The following is a 12,535-nucleotide window of genomic DNA, read 5'->3' on the forward strand; positions in this document are numbered from 1 at the left end:
GGTCAACTCTTGGAGGGCAAGGACTGGTCAGGTTCTGAGAAGGGTTGGTACCGAAACATCTCTTTTTGACACACAGGTTGTTATGGATCAAGGCATCATTTCTGGGTCAACACCCCAGCCTCTCAGTGTAGCTCCCCCTGCTGGGCAGGTGAGGGGAAGCACAGCTTCTGCTCCTGAGTAGCTCCTCCCTAGATCCTCACAAAGCCCACCCATGGACTCAGCAGATGGCAGCTGCTCTGGGCTCTCTGCAAGGACACTAATGTTCCCTCTCTGTCTTTAGCAGCCCAGAAGGAAGTGGACGGACCCTGGAGACTTAGCACCTGGGCAGATGTGAGCCACATGCCTGGCCTGGAGAGAGGGGGAGCAGGGGATGTGTGCAGAGAGCTGGAGGAGGAGGTGATGAGAGAGCGTCATCTCCAAGAGCTCCCATTTCTATTCCTGCTCAGCCCGAGGCCTGTTTGCTCCGCTTTTCTCAGATTCCTGGGAGACCCTCCAAGCCCTAGAAAAGCCCCGTGTTACTGGAGCCCATCTTTGTAAAACCAAGAGTCTTAGCAAGAACACTCACTACAAACAGAGCTCATCCACTCTACCTTCTTACATTTCAGGGTCCACGCAAGATTTTGACTGGAAGTGGGAACCGAAAGGATTTAGCTGCTACTAAAACAGTTTGAAAACCAGGCTCCCCCTGGTTTCACTGAGGAGGACATCGAGGCATGGAAAAGGTCAGCAGGGCTGGTTTTGTGGGAGCTCAGGAGGAGGGGTGTGGGAACCTCTAGGGCAGTGGTTCTCAACCTGTGGGTCGCGACCCCTTTGGGGGTCAAATGACCCTTTCACAGGGATCGCCTAAGACCATCGGAAAACACATATATAATTACATATTGTTTTTGTGATTAATCACTATGCTTTAATTATGTTCAATTTTAACAATGAAATTGGGGGTCACCACAACATGAGGTACTGTAGTAAAGGGTCGCGGCATTAGGAAGGTTGAGAACCACTGCTCTAGAGAGAGCCACCTAGACCCTCCCTCCACCAGCCTCTGCCATAACCGCAGGTGTGGGCCCCATGGGCAGGCCCCAGGATGAGTCTTGCCATTCTCCTCTTCTCCCAGCCCTTTGCTCACAGCCCCGGAGACCTGTGCACACTAGAGGCACGGCCACCTCCTTTCCCCAGCTGGCCTGCTCCTCTCCTCCCTCCTCTGCTCAGACCCCAGAGCCAGGCATCCACCACAGGGACCTGGGCTGGACAGAGGCACATGGAGCCCAAAGTCTTACTGACATTTGTTTCCAGTGGTAGGACTCATTTTCCTTTCTTTCCATAAACACTTCTAATTCCCTCAATCCAAGCCCAATTCCCCTCTACCTGGCTCTGCTATTCGTCAATGCACTCTTCCCTGCGGGGCAGACTGTGACGGGCACACCCAATGCTTCGCTTTGCTTCCATCTGAGGCTCACACCAGGAGACCAAAGGGCACATTTTAGCTCTTCAGGGAGAAAGGAGGCACCTGTGACTGTGGATTAGCACTCACTTCCCGTGGACTGGGACCTGCTCCTGCACAGCCACATGGTTCATCTACAGTCCCTTCCTAAGGACTGGACTGGTCCTATGGCCATGGCAGTCAGAGAGTAAGGGGCAGGCACGAGGGCAGGTGCCTCATTTGGAAACAGGAGCAGCATTTAGGAAGCATAAATCAAGGGTGAAGCTTTTAAAGGGGAAACTGCCCAGATAGCACCCACTTCCACCCTGAAGTCTAGTGTGTGTATAAAATGCCCAAGGATCTCTGGGGTTCACGCTCACTCTGCGTCTGATACCCGCCTCAATGCCATAGCTGCACCGTCCCCCACAGCAGGCAAGGATCACACCTTATTAGTCTCATTAGACTCTGCATCCCCAGCAGCTAGTGCAGGGACATGTGATTAAGAAGAATTCAAAAAAATGGTAAATGAATGAATGAATGGGTAGAGCCCCACAGAGTTGTGGCTTTCATCTGCTGTGCACTTAGCCGTTCCTCCAGAATCCCAGTAACCAGACCTTTCCCCCGACAGGCCCCCCAACCTGCACCTTACCTCCCATGAGGAAGAGAAGCCCGGCCACATACTGCATAAGGCCTCGGTCCCAGCAGCAGCCCAGCACGCCGATGATCCAGCCGAAGAGGATGATGGCCACCGCCATGCCCATGAAGCCGGCTGTCATCCTACGCAGGTCTGTGGGTAAGCAGGAGGGCAGGGGTTAGCATCAGAGCCTGGAACTCAGCGTCGGGGTGCACCCGAGCCCAGGCAGAGGGGGAGCGGTGGGGCACTGCGTGGGGAAAGGAAGGAACCTGCCTTTTCAGACAGGTTTGCATATAAACCCGTTTGTAGAGGCCAGAGCCCTGATGGTGACTGCATCATGGGTACATAGATGCAGGGAGAAACCATCATCATAACAGTTGTCACTTGCATGCTTCCTCTGAGCCAGGTACTGTGTTATCCCTGTTGGAAGATGGAGCAACTTGCTTCACGCCATAGACCTAGTGAGCGTTACATCAGAGCATCCAACCCAGATTGGCAAGGCTCCCAGGTCCTAACCTCAGCATCATTCACCTCGCAGCCGGGCGGGGTCAGGCTGCACCTGCCAAGAGCTCCCTCCCTCCGCTCTGGGATTTGCTGGTTCTGCCAGGAGGTCCTGTGTAAGGAGGATGCTGCCGGCAGCTGCTATTTCCTTCCCTCCAAGTTGGCTCCCAGGCCTCAGCTTTCTTGCATGTGGGGCTGCAGGCTGGAGAACCACACCTCCTGCTCTGAGACTGAGCCCAGAGCAGACCCTCTCAGCCCCACACCCAGGTAAGTCCAGCTTCTGAACCAGGCCCTTCCCCGCTCCATGCCCGACAAAGCCCGGCAGGGGTGCAGGAAAGAGGAGGGCTGTCTGGGAAGGAGGTATTTTTAGTGGCAGGAAGAGGGCAGAGCTGCTTTATAGTGAGCCTCACTCAGCCTCTCCATCAGCTCAACTTCCTCCTGGCTCCTCCCTGCCTGCAAATGCATACCCCACCCCACCTGTCTCGTCCCTGGAATCCAACCCTCTAATACCTTCTCCTGGGTGACACCCACCCATTTGTCATGGACTCCTTACACCCAGCCCCAGCACCTCCGCCTGCAGCTCCATGTCCTCCTGTGTTGTCCATCCACCTATACCTGGGTCTATCCACTAGCCCCCATCCTTCCGATGAGGCCCCGGAGGACATTGCCAGAGAAGCCTAGAGGACCCCTGGGCATTGCCCTCCCCAGAGGAAGAGAGGGAGGGTGAGGGGGCAGGGCAGGGAGCCTGATGGGAAACTACATCACTCCCATCCCCGGGAAACAATGCCCCCACGTTTCCATGGGGAACACCTTGGGATCCACATACCTCACGAGGGCATCGCATCCCCTCTGTTCCCCTCTCACTCCAGCCACCCCATTGGGAGCCATGGCAGATCCTGGGGCTCAGGCTTGAGACCTTCCATTCCTCTGCCCCCAGGAGAGGGATTTGGTCCATGTCCTTATGCTGACACTGAAGATCAGCCCTGGAGGAAACTGGCTGGGAAGTAGGGAGGGAGTTAGGAGATAGCAGCTGAGCTTGTCCCGTGAGGAGGGGCCTGGACAGAGAGCAGGACGGACCCGGGCACTGTCACAGAGGTACAAGTCCACCAGGGAGCTGGCTCCTGTTCTACCGAGGTCCTCCCCGCTGACCCAGGAGGCCTGCCCGACCAGGTATAATACTCATCATAGTCGTTTATGGGAACTGCCAAGGATGCTTGATTTTCATGCCCATGGGAATCAGGCGTCAAATGTGTTCATGTCACCAAATGTGTCTGAGGAAACTTGGTGGTGAGCGCCATTGGATCACAGTGCTCAAACGTGTGTGTGCCATGCTTCCTGAGCAGGCTCCCTGCTCCGGGCTCAGCCAGCCACCACCAGCATGGAGTCGGGAAAGAGCATGCCTGCCAGCCGGGCCAGCACCACCCCTTATTCAGCTGCCCACGGTCCCCCTTGCCCTCCAGCTCCCCACAACGCTTTCTCCACTGCCACCAGGATCAGTCCCTTCTTCCTTGGCCACCGCCACAGACTGGAGTGAGCCAGGTCCCAGCTCCCTCCTCGGTCCCCTCTACATGCACGTCCACTTGCACTCATACTGGAGACGACATACTCTTTGCTCCAGATGCTTCGTCCACTCTCCACTGTCCTCAGGGGCAACGGGCTGTGGGAATGGGAAGAGAGGCTGGGTATTTTTGCTGGAAAGGAGGTTCATATCCTTTTCTTTTTTCTTTTTTTTAAATATATTTTATTGATTTTTTTACAGAGAGGAAGAGAGAGGGATAGAGAGTTAGAAACATCGAAGAGAGAGAAACATCCATCAGCTGCCTCCTGCACGCCCCCTGCTGGGGATGGGCTCGCAACCCAGGTACATGCCCTTGACTGGAATCGAACCCGGGACCCTTCAGTCCGCAGGCCGACGCTCTATCCACTGAGCCAAACCGGTCAGGGCTCATATCCCTTTCAATAGGTCGGGAAACTTCTCTCCTCTGCCCCTATGGAACCAGGGGTTCCCTTCGTGCGTGGAGGGTTCTAGGAGAAATCTTGGCCCCTTCAGCAGCACCAGAGTGGAAGACCCTGCTGAAGCCAGTGAGCCCCTCCCTGCTGCACTCGGCCTTGCTCCTGGGATGGCCTGACTGCTCCCCGCTCTGCAGACCATGGGAGCAAAGGTACTGCCTGGGGGGTAGCAGGGTAAGTGGATGAAGTGTCACATATTAAGGTGTTTCCACCAGGGCCAGGGACCGGGAAATGGGCTGGGCAGGAAAAGGGAAATGCCAGTCAGAGAGAGAGGGGAGGTTCTTATTTGTGGAGGGGAAAGTAAGGTGTGTGTTACTTAGAAGAAAAAGAGGAGAGAGCAGAAAGGGGAATGGTGAGGATGATTCCTCTTCCAAAAGTTCCAAGACCATCGTGGTCATCCGTGTCCCTGGCCGGGGAGGGCTGTGGCCTCTAACATGGATAAGTGCACTTTGCTGTTCCCCAAAGGGCTATGTCAACAGAAGCTGAGGGTCCTGCTAAATTGTTGGTTGAGAAGGAAGGATGAGAATCAGAGATCAGAGATCAGGCCTGAGTATTTTCACTGACCCGGGAGGATCGTCACCATCGCCCCATAAGCCTGATTTTGCCAGAACTGTTTATTTTATCCCTAAAACCTATGTGGTAACTCAGAGTAGCTGCAGCAACAACCAGAAAAGTAGGTAAGACTATTCCTCTCTTACAGAGAAGAAAAGCAAGAGCCAAAGAAGTTACATAATGGACTATCTCAAGCCAGTGAAGTAAAAGGAGAGTGAGCTGTGTGGGAAAATGAAATTCACAATGTAACTAATGAGCTACTGGGTTATCATGACAGTGAACAAATGTATCCAGCATCTCTTCCTCCCAAGGTAAGAGATTTTTTTTAAAGATAGAAATGTATAAGGATGGAAAAAATAGGAAAGGAGAGGATGACAACCACACAAAAGCTGATGGATAGCCCTGGCCCAGTGTGCTCAGTGGTTAGAGCATCAGCCCGTGCACTGAAGGGTCCCAGGCTCAATTCCCAGTCAAGGGCATATACCTGGGTGGCAGGTTCGAGCCCTGGTCCCATTCAGGGTGCCTCCAGGAGGCAACCAATCGATGTCTCTCTTTCTCTCTCTCCTTCACTCTCTCTCTCCTTCCCTCCCTCCCTCTCCTTCTCTCTACCTCTATCTCTACCTCTATCTCTCTATCTCTATCTCTATATCCCCCTCCCTCCCTTCCACTCTCCCTGAAAAATCAATGGAAAGAATATCCTCAGGTGAGGATTAACAAACAAACAATAAAAAAAGGCGGGGAGGGGAGGGGGCTGATGGACAGTGTGACTGACTTAGCAGACTCAGAGCCAAACCTAAAGCCCGCAGCCTGGGAAGCTGCAAACCAACCTGCCCCATACCCAGAAGGCTCATGAACTGGCCCCAGCAGTTGCCTTTGGATCAAGTAAACAAGGGGAGGGACACAAAAGAGGGATTTGGTGGAAGTTGTCTGAGATGAAACTTGATCCCTAGATCTCCCTTCTCACTCCCCTACCCTGATAGTGGAGTTCCAGTACTTAGGACTGGGAGGGAAGGGAGGGTCCACCAAGCTCCACGCGCAGGCTGGCTGGCCAGCACAGCTGAGGGCCACTGCACAGAGGGCGATCATGTGGCCGTGCACATAGAGAACACTGATGCTTACTTTTGAGACCCCAGCCCTCTCTACTCGGCTCCCAGGAGCTCACGGCCCGGCCTTTGCCCTCCAGCCTGGAGGCTGGGAGAGGCCTCTGTGGTGATGACCAGTGCAAGAGGAAAGGCCTACCCCTCTGCCACTGGGGATGCCTCAGAAGAAACCCCTGGGCCACTCTCCAAGGAAGCCCACCCACCCACTCAGCGCTTCGAGGCAGCTCTTCAGCACCCCAACCAGACAAGCCAGCATCACTGAGAAAAGCCTGCAACCTGGGAGAAAGACCTCGAGGAGACACTCTGAGAAGGAACAATCATTTAAGTCTTATTACTATTCCCAGAGAGACAGGAGAAGAAATGTAGTTTACCTCCATTAAATAAGAACAGGATACTATTGAAAAGAACTATCTAGAGGACAAAAATAACACCTTAAAATATCAGAATCAAAATCGCCGAAGCTTATATTGTAAAATCATTTCTAACTTATGGGTTAACAGTCCCATCCTGCTCCAAAAAAAGATGAAAGGAGGCTTGCAAACCACACACAGTGTCACAGGATAAATGTGATTAATGAGGAAATGAAGGGAAGAGAAGAGAAGTAAATAAAAGTCCACGAGGTCCCTAGAAAGGTAAGTAGACTGGCCATATTTGAATTTAAAGGCATTAGTCATTATTCTCATGGCCTTAAAATCTCTAATGTTTTTGTTTGTACTTGGGTAAATCCCAGGGGCTACTCCGCCTATGGAGAGTCCCATATGCACATGGCCCCGCTCCTGCCCACCTAGGTCACCTACCTGCCAATGTTATCTTATTAGAAGTAAAAACTGCCTTTTCTGTTCTTTGTGACAGCTCACTGGGCCCACAGCAGTACTCTGCGCCCAGGAACTTACATCACTTAGAGGTGTTTTTTTGGGTTTTTTCCTGTCTCTTCCTGTCTTTTTAGAGAAAAATAAAGACAAGAAAGACCTAACTCACCTGTGGGAAGCCTTGGAAGAATATTTGCATGGTCAGCTTAAAAATAATCCCCTTGGGGAAAAAACACAACAGAATAGAGAGGCCAATTCCACGGGCTAAGACTGAGATAAAGAAAAATCTTTTCATGAACTGTGTTGGGTTGGACTCCATTATCTACATTCCATGACCCTACCGTTGAAATGCTAATTTTTCAACACAGAAAGGTGCATTCTAAACTTTTTAGCAAAAGAATATAGTTCAGCACAGTGGAAAGAAGGAGGTGGGTAATGAGGGAGGGTGGAGGAGGAGGAGAGGCAGGAGAGCCATTAAATAGAAGCAGAAAAAGCACTTCTCCCACATGGAAAAATTTTGATTTTGAAGTTTACACTCCTATTAACATTTAAATTGAAAGGTATTGCTTGCAACTGTACATGGGAAACCAGGATACATGCATTTAAATAAATGCCGCTTAGAAAAGAAAAATATGCTCTGAATAGCTTTCTATTTGCTCTTTCGAGACCCTGCACACAAAAATGATGACTGGAATTACAAAACACACACGCGGTGAGGGAAAGTGTGGGTTAGACCTCGTTGTGATGGTGAAGACTGGCGATAGGACACTGTCTCAACGGCCCCAGTGTCAAGAGTGTGGCGTGACCAAGTAAGGCCGTGCTGGCCACACGGGGCACCTCTGGGTGAGCCTCATTCCCAGGAAGCTCTCCTTCTGCAGGATGCGAGCACATTGCCTGTGGAAGGGTGTCAGCTGCTCTGGGATCTAGACATTCATTCTCGAATTAGTCAGTCCCTGAGGGTGACCTTCTGCACAGCAATCATATCTGAAGGAAGTGGGAGTTTGGACTCAACAGATGGGGATGGAAGCACTGATTCATGGAGCCAGGCTGCCCTTGTTCAAATCCATACCTGTGTGAACTTGGGCAAGTTAGATCAGTTCCCACACTTGCAAGTGGAGGTTATGACAGCACTTACTTCAAAGGGGATTTTATATTCAGAGGATTAAGTAAGTTAATATGTGTAAACTGCTTAAAACAGTATCTGACACAAAGCTTGAGCTATGTAAGTATAAATAGAAATGGAAGTCACTTGAATTGGCTCTCTATTTTTCATGTAACACATTCTTTGCATTTGCTGTACATGAGCACATAGGAGCTGAGTAACATGTTGGGGTTAGCTCCCAATTAAGGCTTTGGTGCCCAGAGGGAACAGGCTTCTGGAATCTGTTTGTGTGCCTCTCAGGTATCTGCAGAGGCCAAGGTGAAGGCTCTGTTTTTCTATTTATTAACACTGAGATGCATTCACCCTGAAGGATGGATGCCTCTTATTCTCCGAGGACCAAAATAGCTGGAGGCTACAGCAGCTAATAGCAGAGGTGCCAGTGGCCATAGAGGCCATTTGAACCCTGGGCTCTTACAGTGAGCATTACACTGCTCTGGGAGGAAGAGACATGGGCAAGACTGCAAATCTGTTGCAAAGGTTTCCATGATCTAGTTAATTAAAATTAAAACAGAAGTAGCAAACAGGAAGTTCTGCCTGTAGTTTTCTTCTAGAGCAGCAGTTCTCAACCTGTGGGTCGTGACACCTTTCACAGGGGTCGCCTAAGACCATCCTGCATATCAGATATTTATATTACGATTCGTAACAGTAGCAACATTACGGTTATGAAGTAGCAACGAAAATAATTTTATGGTTGCGTCACAACATGAGGAACTATATTTAAAGGGCCAGAAGGTTGAGAACCACTGCTCTAGAGTGTGAGTTGGTTCGGTATTGTATTGCAGTTATATTTAAGGAAGTATTTTTATGTGAAAACAATCATTCTTATGTTTCAATGAGAAAGTGCCTGACTTGGGGGTTTGATCCCAAAAAGGTCCATCTTTTTCCAAGCCCCAGTAACTCATCATAACAGGCTGCATTTCCCTGAAAGATGTGGCACTTCCCCCCTCCTTCCTTGATTGTGCTGTGCTCCTGCCAACATGGCTACCTACTAGTACATGTTCCACCTGACAGGCTCCTCCGCATCCTTAAAGATTTCCCTGACAAGTAAACGTCGGGGAGCCTTCCAGGTACATCAGCACACATGTAGCAATCGGTCGATATCACTCCTCCAGCACATTCCACAGGTCTTACTGCAATTATTTATGTCTCCCTCCCTCCAGTAAATGTGAGCTTGTTCAGGCCTGTTGTCATGCCTGTTTTACTTTATTTCCATGTCATTGACATGAGCAGGTGTTGGCTAAATGAGCTCACTATCCCACGCTGTAGCCATTACTGAAACTGCATGTACTGTGGAAGAGCACACGCTGCGGATGTATCTACCCAATTCGACCCACTTCTGCGACCCAAATGTCATAGTGACTTGAAGACAATTTCCTTCGCCTTCAAATTAAATAATTTTTAAAAGCCAGTATGAATTATTGGTTAGAAATCTAACACAGTTTTTGTCATATACGAGCATTAAAATAGGTCCAGATTCCAGATCACACCAGGCCATGCAATTTAGGGGCTCCCTACCCTTAAGTTTAATAAACACATGGGAGACCCCACAGATGAGGAACCCACAGATATTTCTGCACCACCTTTCAAGTCAGGAAGAGATCACAGGTGAAGGTAGTTGCGGTGAAAATTAAAAAAAAAAAACACACAACGATTTCTAGGCCAGAAGATGTGCTAGAAGCTTCCTCCTCCTCAATGCTGCTCCAGATCAGAGAGCTGCCATAAATAGGCATATTGTGTGATGCTGTTATATACACATCACATCCATTGTCAAGACAATGGAAGGCAAATTGCAAACTTTCTACTCTCCTGATGAAAGCTAGGTCAGCAGCTAAAGCAAGAGCCTGGAGACAAGAAAGGAGAAGCGGGGGGAGCCCCAGAACTGAGAGGCAGAGTGTCCCCCACAAAAAAAAAATCACAAGAATGACTCCCTTGTCCCTGCAGCCACACTGCTAAGGCAACAGTGGAAATTACAGAGGAAAAAGATGAAAAGGAAACTGTGGCTCAGCCAACCAGATGCACCTGAGTAGACCCAGCTTGGCTCTGGGTCTCACTCGGTCCTGGGGGTTTTCCTACTATGGGGGATGAGCTAGACCAGTACCACCTCCTATTCCATCCCAGAGAAGCTCCATGTCTTCTCCTCTACATCATGTGTCACTGAAGCTGCTCTGAGTACAGAGTCTAGAAATCAAGATGGCTTGGCAAGAGTGTGCCCCACAGAGATCCCATAAAGCAATCAGAGATGGGAGCTTTAAAACACATGGGCACCTTAGAGGGTGCTATGCTTTCCAGAAAAAAATGCTGCAGGTACCTGAGAAGTGGTTGATAGCAAAGAATTTGAAAAGCCTGGAGAAGGGAAATGAACATTTATTGTACATTTACTGCATGCAGGCATTGGATTGGGCAATTGCTGTAGAACATGTCCATTGACCTTCCAAATGGCTCTATAAGGTAGATGTGTTTTTTGTTTTTTTTTCTCATTGCGTATGCTTAGAAATTGAGACAAGGGAATTTCAGCTGACCAAGGTCACTCAGCCAGTGAGAGGCGGGTCTGGGAAAGGGGTTGATCCGCCCATGCCCTTTGCATTCCTCTGTCCCTTTCAGATTCTATGCCACTTCAAAGCCCAGAAGAGAATTTAATATTAAACAAAATGTAATTGAATATTATTTGTATCAAAATTACTCTTTTGAAGAATGTCAATGACCATGGAAAAATTTATAATAAAAAATGAAATGAAAAATAATGCACAAGCCTGTCGATTCCTCTGAGCCCTGCACTGCAGGTGTATGCAGGTGCACCCATGCAAGCCCACACACCACATGGGAAAGCAAAGGAGAAGTACACCAAGTGCTGACAGGGAGCCTTTCTGGGCAAAGGAACATTTGGAAGCAAAGAAGTACTCACTGTAACCAGCTAAGTTCTCTTAGAACTTAGGGTGTGGGAGGGAAAGGCAGTAGAATTGACAGGAATTTGGTGACTGAATGTAAGAGAGAAGGGAGAGAGATAAGTCATTGATGATCCAAGATTTCTGGCTTAGATCAGAAAATGGTGATTAACCAAGACAGAACAAAAGAAGAGGCATAGAGTATTGCTTCTCTGTTTGGATTTATATTTTTATTTCTTTTGGGGGGGGGGCAGGGGGGAAGGGGTGGAGGGACAAGAGGGACAAGAGGGACAGGTCTTGTAAAAGAAGAGAGGGCGTTAAGTTCAGTTTAATTGCCTAAGAGACATCTAGTTGGAGACATACATGATGGCCCTGGCTGTGTGGGTCTAATGCATGGAAAGGAGATTAGTGTTTGAGATATTGATATAAGACTCATGTCATTAAAACTATAGAATTGAATGCCTACTCTCCCAGGATAGGTGTATAAAAGTGAGGAGAAAAGGCGGCTAAGGCAAAGTTTGAACACCAGTATTTAGGGATTGAGAAGAGGGAAAAAAGAAGAAGGAAAATGGATGGTCAAAAAGGGCAGGGCAAAATCCAGCCTAAGGGGCAAAATGGGAGTGAAACAAAGTAAGGGTTTCAATGATGGCCAATGCTGCTGAGATGAATAAGACATAATAATGTCATAAAACATTTAGCAGAGACTTGCTGAGCACCAGTTGTGTGCCAGGCATTGTGCTAGTGCAGGGAACATGGCAGTTCATAAAACTGGCCTGGTCTCTCCCCGCATTGAGTCTTACTAGATATACAACCAAGAGGGCCTTCGTGACCTTGAAAAGACAGTTAGTGGCAGTCAATCTCATTGAGTTAGTTAGTAGGAATGAACTGGAGGTAAGAGGAAAATTCACTTTAAACACTATACTTTCAAGTAGACTGATTATAAAGAAGAGGAAGGAAGAGGGGTTATGGGGTAAAACACAGAGGGCTAGAGGGACTTTCTTTTTTAAGCATTTAAAACTGGAGTCTTTTTCTATGCAGAAAAGAATTAGCAGAGAAGATAAACCTGAAGATACCAGAGATAACACCCTTTCACATACTCTGAATTTCATCCAAACCAAAAGGTCAGATCCACACACAAACTCAGGGAAGTCCCGGATTCCACTTGACAAATGCCCTTTCTGAAACCTCTTGAGTACTCCTACCCAGAATCTCCCCTTTCTGTAGGAAGTGCCCCTCAAGCATACTTGTGGGCCAGACCAGTCAGTGCATTCATTCATTCACTGACTCATTCATTTGCTTATCACTTGCAGACCTCCATTTCTCATCCAGGTTATTGTTCTACAAATCTGTGTAAGACACCAGCCCTTCCCTAGAGAAGGTCTAAGATCCATAAAACCTTGGACTGTCTGCCATGTGTAGTGCAGTCGCTCCATCACTTAGAGAACCAAGGTGGTGTTATTTCTCCTTT

General features: G+C 49.0%; 1 protein-coding gene across 1 annotated transcript in view; it reads right to left on the reverse strand.

Moving 5' to 3' along the window:
* Positions 1 to 12,535, reverse strand: part of TMEM178B (transmembrane protein 178B) — a 348,193-nt gene that overhangs the window by 37,594 nt on the left and 298,064 nt on the right. The window contains exon 3 of the mRNA XM_036328533.1: positions 2,067 to 2,204. Within this exon, the coding sequence (XP_036184426.1) occupies positions 2,067 to 2,204 (138 nt within the window). The remainder of the gene's footprint in view (positions 1 to 2,066; positions 2,205 to 12,535) is intronic.

The sequence above is a fragment of the Myotis myotis genome, unplaced genomic scaffold (assembly GCF_014108235.1).
Source record: "Myotis myotis isolate mMyoMyo1 unplaced genomic scaffold, mMyoMyo1.p scaffold_m19_p_11, whole genome shotgun sequence".
In the NCBI taxonomy this organism is placed as follows: Eukaryota; Metazoa; Chordata; class Mammalia; order Chiroptera; family Vespertilionidae; genus Myotis; species Myotis myotis.